Source organism: Vanellus vanellus (genome assembly GCF_965231255.1).
Source record: "Vanellus vanellus genome assembly, chromosome: 6".
NCBI lineage: Eukaryota > Metazoa > Chordata > Aves > Charadriiformes > Charadriidae > Vanellus > Vanellus vanellus.
In genome coordinates, this window is record NC_138911.1 from 47223571 (window position 1) to 47251221 (window position 27651).

The 27651-nt window shown below is 40.3% G+C and overlaps 1 protein-coding gene across 1 annotated transcript in view; it reads right to left on the bottom strand.

Annotated features, from left to right (window-relative positions):
• Positions 1-6171: 6171 nt before the first annotated feature.
• SPTLC2 (serine palmitoyltransferase long chain base subunit 2) overlaps positions 6172-27651 on the bottom strand; it is a gene marked incomplete at its 5' end in the record, with an annotated part of 75980 nt that continues 54500 nt past the window's right edge. Inside the window, 3 exons of the mRNA XM_082485517.1 lie at positions 6172-6735; positions 11920-12049; positions 14471-14606. Of these exons, the coding sequence (XP_082341643.1) occupies positions 6616-6735; positions 11920-12049; positions 14471-14606 (386 nt within the window). The 3' untranslated portion in view covers positions 6172-6615. The remainder of the gene's footprint in view (positions 6736-11919; positions 12050-14470; positions 14607-27651) is intronic.

Below are 27651 nucleotides of genomic sequence, written 5' to 3' on the forward strand. Positions count from 1 at the left end.
TGAGGTCAAGAATCCCATGTGAGATGGATCAAGAAGCCCTTTCAAACATCTCATTAGCAGCATGACAGCTGATAGCAGCCCAACACTCAAACAGCACCCAAGGGTAGCAGCCTGACTCCCGCACAGAGGCAGCTTTACATGGCTAGCACAGAGCTATGGCAGAATCTTGCAGGACAGCTGCACATCAGGAACAGCAGTAACCTCTGCAGACCTCTCTCTCTGCAACAGAAGCAGCGTCTCTGGACCACGGATCAGAGACTGATAAGAAACAGCTCAGCATCCATGTGACATGCAAGGTTTCCTGGCTCTGGAGTCCAAGGCTAGAGGGGGACACTGATCTATATGAGCTCTCAAACAGGCTACGGTTTTACCCAACCATTCCAGTACAAAACTCCTGTGTTGGTGGTTTGTGTTTTTGGGGGGATTGGGAAGGAAGGGGAAGAGGGTTTGGTCTCCCTAACAGCAGAAAAGCCTCATTAACATTAAGAAAAATAATCACAATATAGCATTTTTTTAAAGTCTTTATTATGCAGAACATAGAATATATCTGAATGGATTTTTTTTCCCAAGCAGTTTTTTCTCCAGTGTTGTGTTTTGGTTTGTTTTTTTTTTTTTTTTTTTAAACATGCATTGTTACCTTTTTAATGCCAATATACCATCCATTTTATCTTTTCCCTGCCCACAGAGCATCCAACTTCAAGTTAATCCTGAGTGTAAAAAAAATTAGACATCTGGCATAAAATATTTTTGGAGGAGCCCATTTAAAAATTTTATCTAAAATGTCTTATCTACAAAAAAATCCAATATATATGTACATTATAGCAACAGAGAGGCATAAGAATACAGTGCAATTTAAGACAAAGTGCTGTGACTTGGTAATTCTGCCCAGGGCTTGTGGAAATGTGGGCCACCATTGGCTTTGGCGCTGCTAGCCTAAAGCCTCAGGCTCCAACGTTCCTCTGATCTCTCAAACTGGTCTGAAGTTATTAATATTGGAAGGCTGGAGATGCATTTAGCTTAATATACCATTAGGGGGTAGCAGAAATACTGTCTGAACAGGATTGAGATTTGGAGAAAAAAAAAAAAAAGGGAAAAAAAAGAATGCTTTACAGCAATCAGGTGGTTTGGTGCACGTTTCAGTTTGGAACAGCACCAACCCTTGGCATAGTCAAGTGAGACCTGTTCACCTACTGTTGAGGAAATTAATTTGCTACTAGCTGCCACTGCTTCTGGAGTCCCTGACCCTCTCAACAATTCTCCCACTTTCAGCAGCTCAGAAACAAGTTCCCGCTGCTTGCTACATAGGGACATCGCTGCAGAGAACTGCACTGGTTTTGGCCTTCACATACAGGTACCCCTTCTGCTCCTTTAACAGCTGCTAGCCAGGGTCAAAACCAAATTGAGCTGAACCTCTCCCTTCCTCCCAAGAAAACAGCAGTACATATTGCTTAACTAAGAGCACAGAGCATTCTTCCACGGGTTAAAATCCACTGCATTCTTTAAGGTCAGTTTTAATTTCAATTCTTCATACCAAGAGTCACAGTTTAAGGCCTTCAACACACACCACAGCCAACATCTCCTTCACCCAGCCCCTTTTGGGGATGTGAACACAACAGCTCCAATGTCTGCACCAAACGCTTCTCTTTTTAAGTGAAAGATAAAGCACAATATTTCACTCAAACACTTCATGGTTGTGCTTTAGCTTCACGTCCAAATTCTTGAACAGGTGAACAACTGCAAGGCTGGGGATGTTCACAGGAATAGAAGCCATCACAGTGGCATCTGACTTGCTTTTGTTTCTTTCTTTCTTTTAAAACCACGTTCAAGTTATACATGTTGAATGACTGGTGCTTTTCCCAAACAGTGGTCCAATGCCACTTGGGTGCCAGGTCCAGCGCTGAAGACAGCGATGCACCTGCGGAGGGGTCATACTAGGCACTCCCAGACAGCTCAGTGCTTCACCAGTGTTAAAACTGAACAGACCACAGGTACCTCAGATCTCTGTGCAGAAGGTGCCATCCACACAGATCCCAGCGTGCTTGACACTTTCACAGGCTGAGTATAAACTGTAAAAATAAGATATATAAACTGTATGTATAAACAGTATAAATTCTGACTGAGCATTGTATGTTGGGATAAACCTCCACAAGTTTCCTTCTCTGTGATGCAGCAAAGGAACTCATGCATAGCGCTCCAGATCCAATGCTGGAAGGTGTTCACTTAGATGAAATGGAGAGCTCACGGCTTTCCTCCAACCTTTCCTATGATCTGCCTAAATGGATAACATGGCTTCTGGACGAGCAAACAGCTCTAAGCCAAATACTTTTCAGAGGTAAAGAAATTTAAATTTGCACAGAAGGAGAGGAAGTATTTAGGTGGTGTGGAAAAGTTTTAAAGGAGTGTCCCTTTGGGCACAGAAAGTTGCATTCCTGTCTTAGGGATGCTTGTTCAAGTACACATGAAAGATCCCCATATAGCTGAGAATAAGTGATGACTGGCTGCCCCTTTTCTCCATCTCTGCTGTATCGGTCCTTCAGCTACACAGCACAGGGCTGGGTCACTGATTTTACGGGCATACTTCCCTCTCCTGCTCTGTGTGAAGGTGCAGCTCTGCACTTTTAGAGGAAACAGCAAGAGGAGGATGGATGATGCAATTCCTTCACTGAACGACTTCATCACAGTAAGATGTTCGGTCAATTTACTCATGAGCCTTTGTCTAAAGCAGAAGCGTGCTACACCAGTAACCCAAGAACCAGAACAGCTCTTTAAGAATGCTACTTAGAAACAAAAAAATATAGGAACTAAACAAAGAGTTAAATATACCATATACACAGATAATATACAAAAGTTTGTCTTTTGTAAAAAAAAACAAAGCAAGCCCTGAATATTTTGTCACAAAAACCCTTGGTTTCTTCTCTGTCAAAGAACTAACAAAAAATTATGAATCAGGCTCCTTAAGACAAAGGTCTACTCGGGAAGGCCAGTTTCTAACAAGAAGCAGATCTCTCACTCTTCACGGATGCTTGGTAATAGGAGCTTCTCAATTTTAAGAGTAAAAGAATAAGACCATCAGCCTTGAAAACTATAATGGCTCTAAACTCTTCCCTCCCTGCAGCAGAGGCAAAATCTTGCTTGCTAAGTTCTTCAGAGAGGTACTGGGAAGGTAGCTATTGTATATTTATGAGTAAGTTTAGCCAATGTACAGTACAAGGCAAAATCCTTTGTTCAAAAGCAGCCTTCATTTTCTTCAGAATTTTGCATCTCTTAAGAAATACCAGGAGTCATTTTCAATTAGAATGTCTCAGGAAAGTTGGCAGGGACTGAAGTCTATTTCTTAAGCAGCTTTTCTTCCTTTGTGATCTCTCAAGATTGGTTCTTTCATTCACTTCTACTGCCAGGACAAAAAGGAGACAGATTTCTGGTCAGCACATAGATATCAAAGCAGCAATCCATCCTACACATACCATAACAGGGTACATGCTGTAGGTTTGCCTAGTACAAACCAGTAGTGGTCTGCTCCTTCAGTTGCAGTAGAAGTTTTTTAGTAGATGTGAAAAGATTTTCCTGGCTTTCATGCTCAGTGAATTACTGACTTAAAAAGCAAAATCTTGGACTTGTAACTTCTTTTTCAGAAGCGGTTTCAACAGGTACCAGACTTTGGCAAAACAGGTTCCCTTGAATAAAAGGCCTCCTGAGGGGTGGTGGGGGGTGCGGGAAGTTGCTTCCCAAAAAGGATATGGCAGGGCTGAAATGTAACCAAGCAGTTTGCAAGTGATACTGACTGCCTGAACAATTTCTGAAATGTCTTTGCAACCCAGAATTCAAAGTCACATGCAGACAGCGTGACATAGCAGAAAGATACTAAATGACAGAAGTTTAGCACAAACAATTTCGTCAACAAATGCGACTGGAATCCCCATAGGGACCAGTAATTTTAAAACACTGACAATTTCAGAAGTGTTAGACAGGAGTTATCTGAATTACTGAGATTTATCCAGATGTTTTTCTTCCTTCTAAAGACAAGCTGCCCTAAAACTGAATCCCAGAGACAAGATTAAGACTCAAGAGTTGTAGCATCTAGGATAACCCACTCCTAACTTAATACATCACAGTTTTCAAACTGACTTAACTAGACAGCAGACATAAGCATGCAGTACATCTGGGAATGCTTAAAACAGCTCCCTACTGACCCACCCCTATGCCTGCAAGATGGTCAGTTTTGTCCGATCTTAAACTGTTCCATGATCAAGTCAACCGGACCAGGGTTAGAGTCAGAGCTTCCTGCACTAACCTCCTCTTGTTCCCTGCTACAATCCAGAAAGATAAAAAGCAGTAATTCTTTGAGATAAAGTTCCTTGAAGTCAGAAAGCAGGTCATCTGCTGGAATGTTAGAGTTAGTCCTGGGCAGAATGCTGGAGAGAAAGTTAACTCACGTCACTGCAGTTTACTCACTCTGTGGCTGAACAAGTAAGACTACTCCACAGCTACCAAAGTTGCACATACAGGTTACAGACTTCTTGGACTGTGCACACACATTGCTCCAGAAGGTGAGCAAATCAACATTAGTGGACCAAGAAACAGTTATCTGGACATATTTTGAAACAGTGAATTTTAGTTTGTCTCATCTAATTAAATTCCTGAAATGCAATGGTAAAAAAATGAATCAATGTTTCGAAGTTCCACTACATTAAAACAGAACAAGATCTATAAACGCAGGAAGATGGATATTCTGTAAAACAGAAGCCAAGACTGCTTTAAATCACCAGATGTATTTTCAGAACTGCTTGGTTCTAGTCACCAAAGCACTCCTCCTCCATTAGTTGCAGAGTGAACATAAAAGAACTTAAAAAAAAAACTATTATTTTTTTTGCAGCACAAGGCGAAGCTTTGAGCTGCATTCTGCTTTAGCATTATGATTAACAATCGGTTTAAAAAATGGCAGTCACCTGCAAAAAGCATCATGCTAACCCAATGAAGAGCTGGCCAACCCAACTGACACGATGTTACAGCTGTACTGTCTTTGTAGAAACCCTGCATGTCCAAGGTATAAAATACACAAACTATACTACAACTGACTCCCGTTACAAAGTTTTTGGTGCCTCTTCATTGATCCATTCTGTTCACTGAAAGAATTCAAGATGCAATGACTAAGTAGCAGACCACCTCTAAGGTGTGCTAGAGCAAAGGTGTCTATATTAAACTTCGATCAGAGTAAGACAGTGCGGAACTTGCAAATAAAGATTCCAAACAGCAACTGGCTCAATGAAGAATAATTTGATTTCACAGTAACAGAAATGCAAAAGAATAAAGATCTCAAACTAAATGCAATTGTGAGGACATTCTCCCTTCGGGGAAGGTCTATGCAGACATGCAGCTGCCAGCTAAGACTTTGCTGGCTAGCCAAAACGTAATGGATAATACAAGATCCAAGCTGTCTAAACTCTCCAGAAAAGCCTTGCGCAACAAAGCCAGTGAAGAACACTTCATATATGACAAGAAACTGTGAATGAGCATGGCAAACAGTAGCAATCAGTCTGCATGATTCACAGATCTGCATGAAATAAGTGGTTTTCCTAATAGTCACCCATTGTATAGGCCTGCTTATTGAGGGGTTCCGGTCTTAACAAGAAGCACAAGGCTTGCTATGGTTTACTTAATCCCAAGAGAACCCTTCTAGAACTTACGTGTTCATGGTTTTATGTTAATTCTAAAGCAAGAGAAATTAACCTGAAGATGAGAAAGCAACACACACTAAATCCACTTTTTTTTTTTTTTTAAAAACAGAAGTATGTCAGAAGGAAGACAAAACACAGCCCATTAAAAAAAATTAACAAAAAATCCTCCTCTCCATCACTTACCCTATATCAAGAAGACAATTAGTGTCAAAACCAGGGGACAATCTGGTATCCATACTGGGAAGGAAAAAAGGCTAGAGTCCCGGAAGTCCTTCTGGCTGTGGCTTACAAAAACTAAATAATGTTTGGGAACAATGGTCCTGTCAGTGACATGTCAACAACACATTTATTTTAAAAAGGCTAAATTCAAGTTTTAAACACAAGAAACTGCAAAAGAAAAAAAAAACAAAACAAACAACCACCTTTCGTTGATTATCCATCTTGTTAAGTATGTCAAAGTTAGCAATCAACAGTTTCTCTAGAAAGCCTCCAAGAACAGACAGGTCAGCTCACTCTTTACTGGGAAGATCAGACACCTAGCAGTGACACTGGAAATGCTGCCATGCCAGCGTCACACATGCTCACAACATCTCAGCCAGCATTTGGGAAACTAATGGTGCATACAAAGTCTGAGCTGATCAGCCACAGCCAACTTGGGTTGCTGTGAACTCACCGAGACAAATAAATAAAAAAAGCAACAAGAAAAAATAAAGCCAAGCACCTCTAGGGTCAGACCCCAAAGAGACAGGAATCAAAGCTTTTTTTTCTCCTCTCCCTATTTACAAAATGCCATTTAGAGCTGATGTGGCCACTTCAGTATTGTGAGGAAATGTCTTTTATGCTAAGCAGTCATAAGTGTGTTGTTCATGGACGCTGTGGCCCACGTGCCATGGAGTGTCCTATAGGGTGTGTCCCTCCCAACAAGGCACATGGAGGGAGTTCAGTCTTCAGTTTCTTCATATGTTGTCTCGTCAAACGGCCGGTCCAAGAGAGGTACCAAACGGTGACGGGAATATTTCAGTTGCAAGAGGTCCCCGACTTCATTGATTTCTTTTAAAGCCTGAGAAAGAGACCACAGGAGATCAGCAGAGGAGAGATGCAAACAAGTTATCAGCACATCTTCCTTTTTGCATGCCTGCAGACTACTCTGACAGCCATTTTACTTAAGTGAGATTTTACTGCCCTAGAAGTCTGTAGCTTCAGAGGTACATAGGCTTTGCATTTGATTTTAGCTTCAGAAGTCTTGAGACCAAGTGAGCATCACCGGTCACTTAACTAAGAGTGACTCTGCACCCACCTGACTACCCCACTTTCAAGGCAGGATCATAATATCCAGCAATACTAACTCAAATTTCACAAGTTTCATAACCCCCATGACATTCCTGCCTTCCTGGAGGTAAGAACACTGAAGCAGAAAAAAAATGTACATGGAGATTGGGCTCGACAATCTTAAAGATCTTTTCCAACCTAAATGATTCTGTGATTCTGAGGTTTGACTCCTCTTTATCATTCAATATGAAAACATGTGTGTTAGTATACCATCTCTGACCTGCTCTATTTTTTAAATTGCAAGATAACAAAAGGCAAACTGCAATATTGTGCTAACTCATTTTATCGATGCATTTGTTATATCTACATTTGGTTAGTTTGCATTGTCCATATACAACTAGAGATAAGAGCTTTGTATGGTAAAAAACATTGCATAGGACATTTTTGCCAGCCAATCCAAGAATAAAAAGAAGTTATTCTGGTTAGGATGCCAAGCATTTTCTCCCTAGAAAGCAAGTCCCACTGACTGAGGTTGCCACAAAGGCAACACTCAGGCAGCCGATGGCCCAGAACACTGCTAGTGAGCTAACAAAACCTTTCACTGTTTTGACCTGAATGCAAATGTTATGAAGTTTACCAGAGATCAAACATCTGCTAGTCTAAGAGATGAGGAAAGTCCCGGCTCAGTTTATCATACTTTCTTTATGTTGCAATCTCTTTGATAAGACACAGGTTCACAATAGGGTTTGTTAAAAGCCAAACCCTAAACTTCAATTCATTTCTCTACAGAATGGGAGCAAGGTGCAAAATAAAACAGTCGCTGCAGATAAATCTGCAGGAGTACGTGATGCTAATATCTTATATAGGCAAGTGACAGAGAAACGAGTTCAAAAGATGACTTCCAAGTCCAATGCGAGTTTTGAACTCAAAGGCTGGCATTCTGTGCTCCCTTGAATTATAAATTTATTCAGATAGATACACTCAGCATTCCTTGAGAATGCCACTAATTCAACATCAATGTTCCAATTTTAACATGTTCTGGGTCAAATGGCTGTCTCTTGAGAATAGTTGGTAGACTGGGATTAATATTCCTACATGCTTTTCCTTCCTGGATGGATAGTTCAAGTTTTTGTTTCTTTAAACAATGGCCCCTCATGCTTGTTATATCTGGCAGCGAGAACCTCTCCACTCTAAAATCTGGGGGAATGACAAACCCAGAAGTTGGACCTTGGTGAAAACAAAACAAAACAAGAGCGTGGACACAGTTTGCCAGAGCTTTAAGTAAAGATCCCATATGGGAACAATTTAAGGTTGAATTTCTGTTGAAAGAGTCTGTTAACTGTTATTCTTGAATGCAGATTTAGGATTTTATTAATTTAAAACAAAGAGGTCCACGTGACCAGCAAAGATTACAAAGGAAATGGCATTGGTGAACTCTGACTTCAGGAGAGTGTAATATATTTTTCATCACTAAAAAGAAAGCACCAGCCCACAGGGATGCAGGTTATGAGGGACTTGACTCTGATCCTGAGCCAAATATTTTCAGGCAAGGAAGTTTTATTTACATAAAACGGTTGAAATTGTAACTGAGAACTGTTCCCCATCATGTGGGTTTATTTAATAAGAACAAGGAAGCATACAAATATGAGCATTTACAAGACAAGCTTCTCTTGCCTGTGCTCCAAACCTGGAAAAATTTTGCTTAGCCCTAGTTAGCATCCATGCACACACAGACAGGCTACCAACTTCTCCTCTCTGTCACCGACTTGAAGAAGCTCTCTGCCAGCCCTCTACAAGTCTATTCATTTCAGTTCTTTTTCCTCCTGGATATTGTTCCCACAGTTCAGCAGAAGGATCAGATCTGAAGGCTGCCTTACTGATTAGCTGCCTGAAATCAATCCCCTTTCACTGCATCACAAGAAAACACAACACAAAGTCTCTGACACAAAGACTTGCTTCCTTATTAACTCCTCTTGCCAATGTTCCGGCTTCAGAGCATGCAACTGTTTTGAACCTTGAAGTGGATTGCACTAACTTGGAACAAAGCCTCCACATACTGAGCTAAATCGGGATTTCTTCACTCACTTCAAAATTCACACCTCATTTTGCCTTGGATTCATTTTCTTAGGCAGACAAGCCCTAATATATTAAACAAGCATTTCCTCCATTTAGAGCATTTAGCACCTACAGAAGTATTCCAGAAACCAGTATTTAGAGTTAAATGCACAAAACTTGAAACATTTTCAGGAAAGCAGAAAGACTTGCAAGTGAATTGACAGGAAGAGAGCTTTCTTAAGCAGAATAATAAAAGTTACAGACTGTTTTTGGAAGACAGCAAGTATAGTACTTACATAGACCCTGCAAAAGCAGTTTATTATGGTAAAGACTCCAGCCAGTCACTAAGAGAGAAGACCAAGAACCTAACCAACAGCAAGACTGCATGACTGCTCAGGTAGTGCCAGCACATCAAACTTGCATGGTTTCAGCTGTAGCTCAGTTTGCAGCAATATGATTTTAGAGACTTCAGTCTTCCTTCTTTTCCTTCCTCCTACCTCCCTCCCATTCATCCCCCCACCATGTCCACCTGGCCAGAAGTTCCTGCTCCCTCACCTGTGTCAATACATTGTTATATTACCATGCTCTGAGCCATGTCTGTGATACTATTCATTTTATACAGGGGGAAAGGAAAGAAGGAGAGGGCCTTCTCCAAACATACTGTTTCAGAATTTTTATTTGGAACAGAAACAACTGAATTGTGATAATTACGGAAAGAGTAGCAGAACAAGTAGCTGGGAAGGAACTCCTTAAGCAGTCTGCTCTTGGAGTGTCAGGGCAGAATCTCTCAGGTCTTACAAGGCAGAAACAACTCAGAAGCAGCAAGTACAGCACCACAGATACATGGCAGGTTGTTTGCTACAGAACAACATTAAATATATATTACAAAACTGCAAACACTACTGCCTTATTATTTTTCCTAACAAAACTAAAAAAAAAAAAAAAAAAAAAAAAAGAGAGACATTTTCACCTGTTTGTATGAAAGTTCTGTGGCAGTGAAGTGTGAAAAGTTTGAATGGTTTTTTTTTTTTTTTGGACAAGACATTAGTAAATATCTGTTTAGATGTCCCATTTGCTGTTCACGCATCGAAGTGTTACCACCTGATCATATCTGGACACCGGGCCTGATTTCCCCTTCGTAACGCCACGACAACTACTCCCAATCACCTTCTTTTTTTCTTTTTCACAAAATGTTTGAAAACAGTTTCAAGGATTTTTTTCTCCATCATGTTCCCAAGGATCAAGGTGAAGCATCTCAACCTGCAGTTCCTCAGATAACACTTCTTGCCCTTCTTGAAGTCAGTGGTGACATTTGCTTTCTTCCAATCTTCAGGAACCTCCTCCAATCACAATGACCTTCCAAAGATGATAATGAAGAGTGGCCTTGCAGTGACAGCCAGCTCCCTCAACACTTGTGGGTGCATCCCATCAGGTTCCATGGACTTGTGTATATTCAGTTTGTTTAAATGTTCCCTTATTTGATCCTCATTCACACCAAGGGTAAGTCTTCATTGCTCCATAGTTTTGCACTGAACTCATGGGCCCGGGATTCCTGGAGGCAAGTTTCACCAGTAAAGACTGAGGCAACAAAAGGACTGAGTACCCTGGCCTCTTGCATGTCATTTGTCACCCGATCCCTTGTCATTCAGCAGCAGCCCCACATTTTCTCTACTCTTCCTTGGGCTGCTAATATCCCCATAAAAGCCCTGCTTGCTGCATTTCATGTCCTTTGACAGACTCAGCTCCAAGCGGGCTTTGGCTTTCCTGACCCCAGCCCTGCATGTTCAGGACTGTGTCTCTATTCCTTTTGTCACCTGTCCCTGCTTGCAGCTCTTATATGCTTCCAATTTTATGTTTTTGTTGGTTTGTTCATCCATGCAGGCTTTCCACTATATTTGGTCTCCTGTAAGTCAGGATGGGCTATTCTTTGGGGCAGGGAGGGGGTGGGATTAAAAATCAACCAGCTGTCGTGGACACCTCTCTTCAGGACCATATCCTATGAGATTCTTTCAAGCAGGTCTCTGAACAGGACAGAGTCTACTCTCCTGAAGTTCAAGATCATGACTCAACCTAGCTTAGGTTCCAAGTCACAGAACAGCAAAGTGAGGGAAAAAAATACAATGGAGAACTTTGACAGAGCCTAAGACAGTCCATGTACATGTCCAAAGAAGATAATTCAGAAGACTCAAAAATGAATGTAGTTACCACACAAAAACATAATAAGGATTATCAGGCTTATTCATATAATCCCCTTTCAACTCTATGAGTCAGAGAGTAACTTCTATCCTTAATTTTGAAGGCAGCATCTCCTAACTGTGACACAGGCCTCCTTAGAAGGGTCTTCCATTCCCACTGGAACATGCTTAGTGCAGGCAGGAGTCAGTAAGGCATTGCATGTGGCACAGACTCACTTAGGACAGGATCATTTAAGATACAGTCCTCTGAAGCTGTAAACAAGAACTGGAACAGTAATCTTTGGAATAAAAATTCTCACTGGTAGTCATGTGCTGAGGTTTGCACTTGCTTTTGAGAATAATATAGATGTTTTGGAGGTTCTCTTTTTTTTCTTACCTTCTGCATCTAGGGTCACATGAAGCAGATTTTTTTCCTTTTAAGATTCAGTCGAAGGTAGAGCCTCTTAAGAAGGGAAAAGCATTGTCTCAAAGGAATGAGACTTTCTCCCTCGCATAATTTAAAATAGGAAAAGAAAGTCCCTGAGATTTACTGTAGGCAGCCATTCTGCACCACTGGAGCAAGGAAAGAGAGATGGAGACATTGCCAGCTCTACTAACACAAAGCTTTGAACATGACATTCAATTAGTTTGGGTACCAAACGTTGAGCCAGTCTACAAAAACCAAACAACTGTTTTATCTGCTTATAGAAGGCATGAGCAAAAGGAAGACAAGAGGAAACACTTACCGTATCAAGCATCTCTTTGGTATGAGCTGCAGACAAACAGAATCTGGCTCTGGACTCGATGATGGGGGTGGCAGGGAAGCCCACAACTACAACACCTATGTTCCGCTTCAGCATCTCACGCCCAAATGCACTGCCAGAGAGAACAAGAAAGATTCTCAGAATGATACCAGTGGAGGGAAAGCAGCGGCATCATGAAGGTCTCAGTACATTAACCCATACAGGCCTTTGTTGAAGCAAGCCTCTAAGACCACAATTTGGAGCTTCCAGTGCTTGCTTTGATTGGCATACAAGTATCTAAAGGGTGGGTTGAAGAAGGATGGAGCCAGGCTCTTTTCATTGGTTCCAAGTGACAGGACGAGGGGCAATGGGCACAAGTTAGAACACAGGAAGTTCCGTTCAAATACACGGAAACAGTTCTTTACGGTGAGGGTGACAGAGCACTGGAACAGGGTGCCCAGGGAGGTTGTGGAGTCCCCTTCCCTGGAGATTTTCAAGACCCGCCTGGATGCAGTCCTGAGTAATATGCTCTAGGCAATCCTGCTTTAGCAGGAGAGTTGGACTAGATGATCTCTAGAGGTCCCTTCCAACTCTGATGATTCTGTGATTCTGTGATAGGAAGAACACCCGTTCACAAAAGCCTTTTTTTAATTCAATCCCAAGGTGGTCCTCCTCAAAAGGTTTCACTGTATTAAGTTCTAACAAAGCTGAAAGATTAGACGTGGCAGAGGCTCATCTTTTAGCAGGATGTTTCTAAATGGAGTTGTAACTTAAGCTTGGAAATCTTTCCAACAGGAAACAGGTATTTTGGCTCAGACATGTGAGTATAGGAATCCCCCATGCTGCAATCCCCCAAAGCAGATGCTTCTGCACTTTCAAGATGGTTTGTTTTCACCAATTTAATTCAATTAAAGTACATTATGGTATCACAGAATGTACCGCTTTTTAAGTGCCTATCATGGGAACCATTGAATTGACACAGTAAATTGAGATCATCTAATCTGGTACCAAATATTTTTAAAGGAAGGTGCAAAAACCTCATACAACTGTCACATACTATCTTCAACAAAACAAGTTCTTATGGGGATTAAAGAAATTAGCAGCTGTGACTTCTGCAATAAGAGGCACGAAGATCTAGACCCTTTCCTTAATGGCAGTGGAATTGTGGGTGTTTCTACAGACCACGGGAAATGCTTAATCCTTTTTGAACTGATCTTGTCTTGAGAAGTAGTAATGAACTTAAGAGGCTTATAAGGATGTATAAAAATAACATCGTTTTACCAGGTTTTTTAATTTTCTGCCTTTTACTTCTGCTACAATTATTTTCCTTATAAATAGGTGCATCCTGATACACTTAATTTTGTATCCATTTAGTACTCAAACTATTTTAAAAATGGACTACAAGAGACAAAGAAAGGATGAAGTAGACCCTATCTAGATCCTAAGGGCTGAGTCTTACCAGAGCTCTGTGTTCTTGCTCGTTTTTAAGTAATTTACTGGCCCAACTGCTCAGCTAATAAACATTTTCATGAACATTTCCAGGGAAAAGATTGACTGCTGACTGGTAAGGCAGCTAGATGGTAGAAATAGTATGCCTCTGTGCTACATGGTGCACACTGCAGACTCTACAGCACCCATAAAGGTTACAGGCCCTTTAAGTTTGGTTGTATTGAAAAGGGTGGAGGAAAACTGTATCTATCTTCTGGCACTCTGCAAGAAGCTGTTTGTTCCCCCACAGAACCACAGTGCTTAGCCAGACTGAAGCCTAGCTGAGCTAGAACACTAGAGATGTTTGGTATGGCTTGAAATGAAGCTATGCTTTCCAAATCCGAAAGTGTCAGTTGAGCGCTGCATTACACACTGACACTGAAAAGCAGCTATCAAAGCCAAGTTGTCCTTGAAATCAGGCTTTTGTTCATGTTGCAAAAAAATGTAATATATACTTTATATCCTGCTTGCAGAATTTTTGCCTTAATTATCCACACAACAGCCCACAAGTCCATTAACGTTTATAAAGCTATCTGCTACAGTTCAAGTATTTAGGGTAACAATACCTGAGCTATTAAATCCAGTCCTCTTAAAAAAACATAGGATTCATCAAATACAGGTTGTTGTGGCCCATCATGTCCCACCCCACTGCTTTTCTTTTTTTTTAATTTTCAGAGTTCATCTGCGGAAATGTTGGCTGCCTCTGATACAGGAGCTAGTTGAAAGATTCCTCCAGTGACTTTTAAAGTTAATTTCCATCCAATTTCAGCCTCTCTTTAGCACATATATATACTATACACATAAATAAAATTTAAAAAACCTGCCAAATTTTAAAACATGGCATGTAGTGGTAAAATGGCTTCTCAAGTGCTTTCTTGCTGCCCCAAGTACAAGCCTCGATTTTTTCAAGGTTACTTATAGGAAGTTTCCATGTTTTATAAGAGTCAGCAACGATCATAAAAGCAAAAATCAAACCAGCCTTTTCTTATATTTAGAAAAATCTTAATATTCTTGAACCATCCTAGCTTTAAAGAAGATGGATGAGAAGTTATCCTGTTAAACCTACCCAATTTTTGCTGGCATGTACAGCATCAGAGGCACAACAGGGGAATCTTCATTTCCATAGATGATAAAGCCCATTTCTTTCAGTCGTCTCCTGAAATATCTTGTGTTCTCTGCTAGCTGCTGCACACGTGCTTTACCTAGAAAAGAAATTAAGATAAGACCACGAACACCACAGTCATAAGTCACATGTGTAACTGCAACACAAGACCTCTAGCTAAAGTACAAGCTATGAATGTACCACTGGTGCTTGTGGAAGTGTTAAAATTAGATGCAAACTAGAATTCGCAGTTTCTTCTCCCTCACGTAATCAAGATTAATCACTCATTTTCTGACAAGACTGTAGCTGAATGGACTAAGACAGGCACAATCAAGTCCAAGCACTCCCTAGTTTTTCCATATCAGGTTTTTAATCAAAAGGTACCTGGCAAAACAAGGCAGTTACCCACTTTTAAACAAGATTCAACATTTGCTCAAAATTCAGTGCTAAATGCATCCTGAAGAAGAGCTTGCTTACACTTTGAATAATTAATGAAAACCTATTGAATCAGCTGGGGCTGTTCACCGTGTTTTATCCTGCTTGTCTGTATTAATGGAAATTACCCCTTTCCTCCTTAGATCTCCTTGCTGAACTGATCTTGTGCCTGCTCCCTAACCTTTTTCAGTTAAAATGAGCTGGGTTTAAATTAAACCAATTACTTCCGATAATCCACCTCACTTTGCATAAGCAGCAGCAGCCAATTTATCATGTATTCAGCCAATTCTCTATGGATTTTTTTTTTGACATTTCTCAGAGTTAGTATACAGGACATTAGGCAGCTAGTACAATTTAAATATTCCAGCTATTCAGATACACATAGGACAGCCTATTTATCAGTTAATTATATTCTAGCCTAGCACAGTGTACTATGTTTCTGTATTGCCCAGAAAAAGATCCACATCATCTCACCTAAGCACATGATAATGCATTTCTGATCAACTAATAATCTAATACGCTTAAGAGATTAAGTACTATGCCACTGATGAGACTATAATAAGTAACATTTATAATTACTTTTCTCTGGTCCACAGGGTATATTTCTGGATAATTGATTATCCAAACACTGCCTTCACCAGATGGGCGATTCATGTACTGAAGCATTACATCTACAGCAGTGCAGATCTATGCCACATAGTGAAGTTGGCTGCTAGATATTAATCGTCTTCCTTTAAAGTTGTAGATAACATAAGGTGATTAACCAAAAGGAATGCCAGATCTCAAAGAAACATCCAACACCCACATTGCTCTGCTCCAGGCCAAAACAAACGTAATTTCAAGAACCTATATAGTTTTTGTAGCCAAGAGTATCAGACATTCCACCCACAATCATGCAATCAAAGGCAAAATCCCATCAAAGGCAAAGCATGAGGAAAAAGGATGAAACCTGTTAAGTTTGCAAAACTTGGCCTATTATTAGCGGGTAGGAGCTAGTATTTTTAACAGCATTCACTGCCATTTAAGACATCTCTTCTCCTCCATTAACAGCATTATTTCTTAATCTTTTCTCCCCCAGAGTTTCTGCAGAAGCTTAGTTCCTCTTCTCCAAAAAGCAGTAAGATTTCAGTAAAACACAAAGGCAACTTGTGCTTACGAAACTTATTTTTTAATTGGCTCAAATCAGATCAGATCCTGTAGTGGAGACCCAGCTTTCTCTTATGTTTTCAGACCAATTACTTATTTATTTTAAATACCCTAGACCACAAAGTTCAGTTGAAAAAAGTTAAAAAACCCCAACAAAATGAAAAGAAACAGGCCTACTGCAAGATACTACAGATAGTGGGCCAAAAGCCACTACTTGCATTTCTAACATTGAGACAATCAATAAAAAACACAAGTGTTCAGAGCAATCTACATGCAGAAAAAAGCTACTATGGTATCTTCCAAGAAAGCTGCATCGACCTATCTCCTATACAGAAATGCACAACTTCCGACAGCATTTCAAGTCAGTCATGTACAATCCCATCAAAATACACATGACATTTCACCCCTATGAGAACAGTAAGGTAACATACACAGTTGGATACAACTGCTGTGGTCACCCCCTCTCCCATGACTAGCAAATGAGGCTTCTCCCATACATTCTCTCCATGCTCCCATAAAGCACGGTGTTTACAGTGCTTCAAGCAGAAGGAATGCCAGCACCTTTATAGTTTTCCCCTCTACACATTCACACCCTTTTCCACATTGTCAGGAGCCTTCCAGGCTAAAGATTAAAGAGCAACCTTAATTTGTAGTTGGCAACCACTTCACAGTCTTCCTTAAACTCTTTCCCATAAAAAAAGTTTATGATTCTAGATTTGTCCTTATAGATTGAAGAGCGCTTTGAGATGTAAACAAGTTTCATGCATAGTCTTCCAGTTCTCTGCGGAAAGATAATCACAGCAACTGATTTGGAAGACACTTGCTTTCTTCAGGTTTGTGGGTCTCAAAAAGCCTGTCAGCTCCAGAACCATCAGTCAATTTAATGAAATTATTACCTCTGTAAATACTTGTCATCATGCCTACAACAATATTACCAAGAACTTGAAAAATATTCAGTGGTGTCTTCTCACTACTCACCACATGTCATTACCATCTTCTGAAGAGAACTGTAGGCGTGGTGAAGCAAAGCCCCAGGAATTGAACAAGAACTGGGGGCAGGTTCCTTGTCCTCTGCTTTCCTTTCTCCCTGTTGCATCCTGTGCAACAACTCTCCTCTGCACTTCAACATATTTAGTCTCTTATTCCACTATAAAACCCTGCACTTGAAGAGCGATGCCACATGCTAATTGAACAGGGTCTGCAGTATTACGCAGCCAAGCACACACCCAGTATTCAGCTCTGTTAGAGTTTTCTGGTTCAGACACACTGTTACACACCAGTGTGTCAGGCTGTTAATTGATACTACAGCTTTTACCAGGTTTTCTGGGACGACAAAGGCAAACCAAGCAGTGCCTGGAGACAGCAGTGACTAGGTGTCACTGCTACTACGACTTGTACCCAAACAGTGCTTGAGCATTCAGATAGGACCTCAAAATCCCTTCCTGGCCCAAACATCTTCTGAAGTTCAGAGCTCTGTCCACATCTGCTCGACTACAGGCCTAGAAAGACTGCCAGGACTGCAGCGATCCTCCAGCAGCTGGCTTTCTTGGCAGTATACAGATTCATTTTTAAGACCATGCAAAAAAGGCCGGCTCAGACACCACCCAGCCAATTGTTCTCGCACAGGAGTTGTGCAACGATTCTGGTAACATCCTTTCATCCAGGAAACTGGAATGTGATGACCTTGAGGGAGGGAAGGAAAGGGGGAAGAAAGGGAGGATTACTGGAACTGAGTTCTTCAAAAGGCTAGAAAACTAGAACCCCTTATCAGAGCAACTGATCTGAAGTCCCTTATGGGTCCTCTAAATGGCTTAAACTAGATACTGACAGACATACGCTGGAATTAGAGGATTAACTAATAACTTCTTTGCTTTTATACCCTTTTGCAAATTTACTGCAGTCATAACAAGATTGGTCTCGCAATTTAGTGTAACACTTCCTTGCTTGTAGCAGCCTGGGCATCATTTAGTCTAAAGGTCATGTGTATCCCCTAAAGAACATGCTGCCATTGTATGAGAAGATCACGTGCCACACGTAAAGGGGAGAAACATTCTCCCTTTACCATCCTCAACTCAGAGCTGCAGCTGTGAGGTCTCAGCAGAGAAAGAAAAAAAAATAGAGAAAAGAAATGCAACAATTGCCTGTGCTTGGATAGCTAAGGTGGGCTGAATATTTATAGCTGACAGTTTGAGAAGAGGAACATGCTTTCACTTGACATAACCTTATGCCAGTCCAAGATCACAGGCAGTCACTTTAAAATGGCATTGCTCATTCTCATACCGACATTTGTTTTACTGTACACCATAAATGCAGAATGTGGTACAGAGTTGCAGCCCCCCTACCCCAGGTGCTAATAACCAGCTGTGAATGCCCAGATCAGCAGCAGCTTTGCTGACCAAGTCACTCAGAGCTCCTCTCAAACCTTTGCTCTAAGGCATTGCCTGTAACATCATGACTGTTTATCTACTCTACATAACCAAGAATGCCAGATATATGCTTTGGCATTTATAAACCCTAAGCAAGTTAACTGTAGACTTAACAGAACAGACAAGTCAGGCTTTAGAGTTTCTGCAGCAGAAGGGTTCAGTACCGCTAGCTGAACCAATACAGTAATGACTGATCAACTGTAATATTTTTATCATTCCTCCAATACTTAGCACGTACCTTCCAACAAAAACAGCAAACTTTTGCCCACTTCTAAACAAGCTTCAAAAGATGGTGTTTCTAGATTTGTGCTGAGTGAGAGTATTTCTCTTTTCTGACATTTTATCATACGGCATACCAAGTCTTGAGATATATATGGCAAGCAATATTCTTAAAAAAAAAAAAATGCAGCTAGCATCTACCTGAAAAAAAAAATAATATTCCAACACGCTAAAGAAAGCACTCCATTATGATTCTAAAGATACATGAAATACAAATTCCCCACAACCCTCATGGAAAGCAATTAGTATCTCTGCCAGGACAGATTCCCACAGACTAAAAGAATGATACTTCACCACTTGTGAAGACCTCTGCTTTAGAGATCACGTTGCTCAGAAAGACAGAAGTGATAGTGAAAACATTATCTAGGAGATATTTAAGCAAACTTCTTGAAGCAGAAATTAAATTGATACTTACCATAATTACCTGCAGGATAAAAAGGGGGCTGTGCATTCAACCACACCACTACAATGGGTTTATCAGCGAGGCACATAAACAGAGAAACTCACCTGTGTTTAGCCTTGCTGTTCATCATAGAAGTTCATGCTTAAACTAACAGTCCAAATACTGCAAGGATTCTCAGACAATCCTTATTTGCAAAAGGCATTTTAATAAACACACAATTGCTCATCAATTAATTTTTGCAAGGTCAGGATGAACTTAGTCTTTGGGGAAAAAAAAAAAAAAAAAAGAAAACCAGACACTTCTTAGAGCTGAGATCTGCGTAACTTCTCTATTCCATGTGTTAAAAAATCTCTACAAAGAACAAAGAATTTGTGGAAGTTACTCTGCCACAAAGATCTAATATTTGTAACATTCCTGTCATCTATTAAGGCTGATGAATAAGCTATCATAGATGGCATTGGACTCAAAAGAAAATTTAGTTCAACCAGGATGTATTTGTTTTTTGCCCCCTCTTGTGATCTCTAGGCAGTAATTGGAGAGCAATCACAAATCTGTCCGTCTAAACAATGCAACACTTCATCAGCAAGGCTTCTTGAGAAATAAAAGGCATGTTGCATTGTACACAAACAGACTACCGACTGACACTGAACTCGAGGGGCAAACCAACTTCAGATGGGCAAAAAAAATACAAGCAGGATCTTATCTGCTTGTCACCCTAGGGATCACTGTCACCAGGATCTAACACAAAGATACTTGATGCAACACAAAGGAAGCTGTATGTTTACATTTTTAATTAATTCTTATAAAAACTTCAAAGCAACTTAGAAGACATCTTTAAAAATGGTTCCTAAGCAGTGAAACTGTTAACTGTATGCACAAGCTGCAATACGCTCTTGGTGGTCAACAAACACCAGTTCACATTAGATAGCTATGAGCTACAACACGGCTAAACTGAGGAATTTCATGGCTTTATATTACATACCAGTTGAAGGCTAACATCTTTGATTTTAGCGATTAAATGAAAAATTTAGAATAAAAGAACACTCTTGATACAAACAGCTTATTATTCAGCACATGTAGAACCATTTCACTTGTGATACATATTTATTGCCCCAATTACTCAGTCTCTCAATAACAGCTCATGCTGTAACATATATACGTGCATGTGTATGTGTGAAAGGACATCAAAGCAGCAGATCTCAACATACGTTTTCAGGAAACAATGCTGAAAGGCAGTAATGTCTACTGACTGTTGCTAGTTACTTAAGTAATAACTAAGCCTCCATATTCCTGTGTGGAATAAAAAGAGTTGGTGGAAAGGGTATATTCTGTAGCATCCACCATCATTCCCAAATGACACAACCAACCTACAACCCAATTTTATGGAAAACCTTGACCACGCAAGCTTATTAAGATTTATCAGACATGTATGTAATTAAAGGCCAACCATCACTGAAAACAAAAAAGAGAAAGAAATCACAATCCATTACGAAGGTACAGAGAACAAAGTGATACCATCGTGTCCTGCTCCCGAAACAGAAGGTGGCTAAATACATTCTACACAGAAAGGATATGGACCACACCGCAACATTTCATGGTTGCTTTTCTGAGCTCACTAGTATCAATGACTGAAGATAAAGTACTATTTCATTAGCATGGATAGAGCTTTTTCTCCAAACAGAAGCAAATAAGTGATAATTTCTACTTCAAAATGCCTGTATTTTCGGACATTTGGAAGTGTTTAAATCAAAGAAAACTTGTGGTGAAAACGTAGTTACATATATCATTCTCTAGAAGTTTGTTTCTTCAAGTCAGAGCGATGCTATAATATATTCAAGCTTGTACGTTTTTCCACATTAAAAACCCCTTGTTTTTGCAAAGGCTTATACTTCTATTCTGTTTATTATTCCTACATTTCTGTCTTTTGGTTGGCTGTTTCAGTGTAAGACATAATTCAGCGTACTCTGTTTTGGAAACAAGCATTTTTCAAATCTCAACCAGGAATTCAATATTCTTCTGCTGATCTAACAGATTCTCCACTAAGCTTTCAGAAGCTAAGTTGCCTCCCGAGGGCTTAGGAAGATCTTTTGCAATGCTAACATAAGTCAAATTGTTTTCTGGACACTATACTTGTAAATACCTCATAGTTGAAAAAAACACAACAGCCAACTCCTTTTTTGAGAAGGCATAAAAGCGCTACTATTCTTTTACTGCCATAAACATGTTTTTCATATAAGATACAGAAAACTCCCTCCTGAAAAGCACGAGTCAAGCATGTCTTCTAACATTTGCACCAGGAAAAGAAAAAAGCAAAATGTTTTTAGATTTACCAAGTAGCAGAAAGGACAAGCATGACTTAAGAATATCTGACTGGAAGCAAGAGTCAGATTCAAAACAAAGTAGTTCCTACTTAAGGACTATAGTAAATAAACTGAAAACTAGAGAAAGTAGAATGAGATTTTAAACTAAAAACCACTGGAACACTGAACAAAATTCCAGTTCAACATTGATTAAATGCCAGCACTTTTACCTTTTAAGGAAAAGTTGCACTAAGAGAGACAGGGAGAGCATAATGTTGTTAAAAATGCCGTAACGGATGTTTAAGGACCTGGGATGGTAATATCTGCCAGACCTGATTTTAAGAGGCTTGTAACATCATCTGTCAGAAAGAAGACTCTTAACATGAACTCAAATCCCAAGGCAGAAAGGGGTATCAAAATCAATTCACGTGCATAATCCTGCCAAAGGCAGCACTCACCTACACAATAATGGAAAGGTCACCTCCTACAAAACTTATTCTTTCAGCCTCACAAAAAAAAAAAAAAAAAAAAAAAAAAGGTGATTTACAACAGTTCAAAACCAAAACCGAGGTTTAAAGCAAAGTTTTCACTGGTTTATTCTAAGATCATACTATAAAAGCTAATAAAGAAAATTTTATTATACATTGCATACACATTTCTTATCTCAGAATACTTTTCCTATCTCATTGTTTAAGTTTCAGGGACAAGGTGGCTCCACATGTACCAGTCTGCTTCCTCTAAGTTTGCACGTGTGAGCACTGCACCGCTGCCAATATTTGCAGTAAGAATTTTACATCCTTCCCTTCAGACGTTGTCTGCAGATTTTCATTACAGGTCTTCAGAAAAGTATTATATACAATTATATAACGTAGCCTGAGATTGCACAGAAACATATTAAAACGTATGGGTCAGAACACTATATGCGCCCAGTTTTACATTATAAAGCACCACCTCACACAGGTAAATGCCAACAGAACCTGCCAAAACAATGAGTAACTTAAAAAAGTAATTAGAATAATTACTTAACTCAGGGCTTTTCTATTACTGTTTAATAGCTCAAACTCTAGTATTTAGCAAACCATTCAGAAGTGAGATGCGACTCAATGGGTTTTTCCACAGCACTGCTGGGGGTATACAGGTTTAAAACAAGCTTGGAAATGGGAGGAGTCATTATGGGAAGAGACTTTTAGGCTTTACGTCTGGAGTATGGGGTCACCAGAAGGACCGAGCGTCTTCCACTAGGGGCCACTGCTGCACAGAGGGAGACCGCAGCCACCCTCTGCAGTACCCGAAGGGGCCACCTGCTGTCAGGATGCTCTCTCCCCCCAAAAAAGCCTATATCGCACAACGGTAAAGCCATGCATAATTCATCCGGAAGACGCTAAGGAACCGCTAACTGGACAGCTGAGTCAAGTTATTTATTCTTCTGACACACTCGCGTGCTTCCCAAGTTCACCACTTGGGAGATAAACTAAAATAACGTGGGAGGAGAAGCCCGGTTTAAGAGCTAGTGCACTTGAAAGCATGAACAAGTAAATCAAAAGACCGCTGAGAGCTCACGTTCGTTGGCCATATGGCAGCAGCATTAGCAACAATTTATTTTAGGAGAAGCAGCGAAGGGCTTGGCTCACGACCATTCTGAGTTAACCCCATGCCTATGGCTTTTTAACAAGACTGCATGCAGGGGATTTGCCTGGATTACATGGGTACTGCCTACGAAGCCACTGAAGAGGTGATGGTAAAAATGCTCAGTGCTTTAAAAGAGAGAGGAAAACAGTTAAATTTGATTTTAAAAATTGGCAATGCTAAAGCCAAGGAGATTCAGAAACAGGAAAAGGAGAAAAGAAAAATTATGGCTGATGTTCTTGGCATTGGAAGGTCTCCGAGAAACAAAATTTATGCTAATACTAAGTATCTGTCATTGGATTTGCTATCAAGCTAAACAGTTCCAGTGGAGTCTAAAAGCATGCCAAAAAACAGCTGGGTGCATGTATTGTGTACTCATTGAGTTTATATATACACTGGTGAGATTGAAGCCTTTGGCATATTCCAAAGCCCAGAGAAGTATTTTCATATTTGCACTTTCTGATTTTGTTTGCAACTACCAGCTGCATTTAGAGAACTCCAAGGCAGCCTGTTCGCATCATGAACTTCATCATAAAGAGACACCGCTCTCACCATGAAGAGATCGTGTCTCTTGATGTAACTGGAAAGGTATGATCTGTTAAAGAACTACCATTTAAAATACACACTGACTTAAAGAGTTTTTAAAAGAACTTTGGTCAGGTGTGTAATTATAGAACCATAGAATAGTTGGGGGTTGGAAAGGACTTTTAGAGGTCACCTAGTCCAACCCCCCTGCAACGAGCAGGGACATCTTCAACTAGATCAGGTTGCTCAGAGCCCCATCCAACCTGACCTTGAATATTTCCAGGGATGGGGCATCTATCACCTCTCTGGACAACCATGCCAGTGTTTCACCACCCTCACAGTAAAAACTTTCTTCCTTATATCTACTCTGAATCCACGCTCTTTTAGTTTAAAACCATTACCTGTTGTCCTATCGCGACAGGCCCTATCAAAAAGTTTGTCCCATCTTTCTTATATGCCCCCTTTAAGTACTGAAAGGCTGCAACAGAGGCACTTTCCCAGAAGATCTAATTGTTCTAAATAACACATGGTCCTCAGGTTATTACTCTATCAATAGAAACTCTATGTTGGTGATGACAAAAGAACTTGACTGATCAGGCTCCACATGCACGGCAAACATCACAGTGGTAGTATTGCCCAAACTTGTTGTAGCCAATAAAATACTATTTGTATTAACAGGCTAAGTCTGATTTCTTCATAGTGCCCCGATCTGTGTATCATTTAAACTGTAAATTCTCTGGAGCGGACATGACGCCTGTACAGCAGTGAGCACAACATTCTTAGCTCACGTCAAAGGTTTTTTGCAATATGGTGACACAAAGATGTTACAAGATAACATGGTAATAAAATGAGCTAAAATGGCCGCTCACCCGTGCACAGCCACAACAGTATTATAATTATTTGATTAGTCATCTTTTGTCTCAAACAGCAGGCTTCATTATGTGAGCAGAGAGACTTTGAAATAAGATACACGTGTAAAGGAGAACAGTACGAATAAACATTTTAAGGAGTTAGTAAAAGCAGTATTAAAACCAATTGATTTAAACTGAGCCAATGTTTATCAAACTACAGGAGACAGCTTTTCTACAGCAAAATCCCTTTTATAAGATCCTGAAAACTCAAGCTTTAAAAGAGACAAAGACTAAACCAGTACAATGCTACTGCCACCACAGAAAAAAAGACAGGTTAACAGACCATCCCGCCTCAAATCTTGCCAATCTTGGATCCTAAAACCAGTGTAACCCAAACATTTAGTAATAGCTGCAAATACCTAAAATGAGTAAATTCCACGAGATGTTTACAAATGCTGAAATGTAGGAATTATTAATCCTTAGTCATTACAGTGAGATTGCAAATGTTATCATTTTGCCTAGACTCAGTGCCATTTTCATACAAACGAAAAATAGCTAACACAAAGCCGCAATGGCTAACAGTTAGCACAGCTCTGGGAGCAGAAAGGTAACACACTGGCACACACCTCCAGCTACAAATCTTTACTGAGCTACCACGTGGCAGATCAGGATTCACATACACACCAGCCAGGCAACTGAGAACTTATGGGCTGTCTACCACTGCCACTTGCTCATTTCTATGTATAGTTGAAGTAGGTATCTCGGTGGTTAAAAGCATATCCAAACTACCCTACAGCTCCTATCCACGGAGGTGGCAGTGGGAAGTAATTAATATGCCGGAGTTCAGTCCAGAGCAAGAGTGACTGAAAAGGTTTTGCACGGTGAAGCTCATTAAGGATACAAGAAGGAAAATGACTTCTTAATAGCTCAATTCTTTAATTATTTTGTCCGCATGTACGTTTAATCTTCTGAGTGCACACATATCATCAGTAATCAAGTTATACTTTCTGCCTTTGTAGCTGGCACAATTGTATAGCAACCTGCATCTTCCCCAGGGTGACTGAAACAAGGCTAATGTTCAACCTTACCAGTGTCCTTCACAGTGTCTCAACTACAGAATTTGGTAACCTACTGTGAGAAACACACTCACTGTATTGAATTTTAGTCTGGGGCAAATTCGGTGGAGCAAAGAATATTTATTACAGCACTGGGAGTTACATAGGGGATTTCTCCTCCTGTGGCTCATTTTTTCCTTCACAAACACTTATTTTTATTTTGTATTCCTCATACTTATTCATGTTTCTTCTTGGAACATATTTTGCATAATCAATCAGTTTTCGGAACACAACCCACCCTCAATTACATAATCAATGAGTTCTTGGCATGCAACCCACCGCTGAGCACGCCCCCTCCCTTCTAGCGGCGCAGGCGTTATGCTTCCTCAGGGGTCTTCCTGGTGGTCATTGGAGGGAGGCTTGAAGTCTTTATCACCATGTCCTTATTGTGGCTTCTTCATTCTTTACACTCCTGTGGTTGTCTTAGCTAACTACACCACCCTTTGTTCTGGAAGTTTCAGTACTTCCAACTGTTGCTTTCACCTGATATCCTATCTAACACTACCCCTTTTCCAAACACATAGCAAGCACACACCCATCTTAGCTGAAGCCATAGCAAGAACACATTCATTTTAGCTGAAGCAAAATTCTTTTGCTAAATTACTTATTACACTACTAAGGACTCAGTGGGAGGTCACTATGCACGAGAACAACACATCAAGTATTTACATTCCTTAAGAAGGCTACATCTACAAATCCACAGGATAGAAGATTCCAAGCACTCCCTGTCTTTACAATTAGCCAACAGTGTGTTCAAGTTTTTAAAAATACTGTGAACGAAAGGTCGCTTTATTGAATGTAGCATCACTACCAGATATGGTACCAGTGGCGGAGATCTTAATGAAGCTTTGACTGAAACATGAGATGACTGACCTGCAGATGTCTGAAAGACATTTTTAAGTTAGCTTAGGCTATGTTAGAATATTTTAGCAGAGTATGCTTCCATGACTAGAGAAGAATCTTCTGTAACCAATTCAAATAGTCTGTGGAGGGACTGCAGCCACAGACAAACTGGAGTCTTGGACAAGACTTGATCGCTCTCCATAGCACAAAGTAAAGTTTCAACCCTGAAGTACAAAGGTTAAACCAAAAAGGCAAGAAGATAATATCCTGACTAGGGCGAAAGTCAAACATCAGCAGGAAGAAACAAACTACTACTAAAAGCTGTCAGTCATTCCTCTGTAGAAAGATCACCAGAAAAGCAATCCTCATGGAAGAAGCTGTTGCCCTGATGAGGCATATAAGTAGAACAGGAGTGAAAATTAGAACTTGCCTTAGTGAAGATGCTTTTTTACTAGGGGAAAGACCTTTACTGGACTGCTTTGGTACTTCAGGGCCGCAGGGTGACTGAATGTAAGGAACATTATCTTGAAGACATAAGTGGCCAAGGCAGATGCACGAAACCTAACTAGCCAATGGGCTGATTTGAAAGACAGTAACCAAACAGCTACTCCAGAATTGCGGAGCTAGGGACATGTAACATCTTGTACATGGCACAAAACAGCCTACTTGGCAAGCTAAGAATGTCCCCTTGAATCTTGCCTGCTTATCAATTAGCACATCCTTTATAAGTGTACAGAGGTGTTCTAGACATGAGCATCATTCAACTCCAGACAGAAGTTCCTAATGCTTTGATGAACAGCTCCCAAGTTCTGCACAATCAGATCTGGGAATACCTAATCTTATCTACAGTCTGTTCAAGAAATGAGGTGCCAGAATTATCATTCACAGCCCAGGTCTAGTAGGATGGCTATTGCCACGTTGTATTGGCTTGTGAAAAAACATCAGAAAGAATCTTGTCAGAAGACAAGTCAGGTTCCCTGACCACAGGCTGGAAATGCACAAAGCAAACAGACATAAATCAGCTATGAAGCAGCAGGAATTGATATCATTAAGAAATGTCAATACAATGAGGTCATTCTAGGATGCATCTTGCACAGACTCTGGAAACATCCACTCTGCACCTTTCCCTGTGGTCCAACAGCACTGGAAAATGCATTTGTGAAATCTTGTTATGCTCTGTACAAAAATATTAAGTG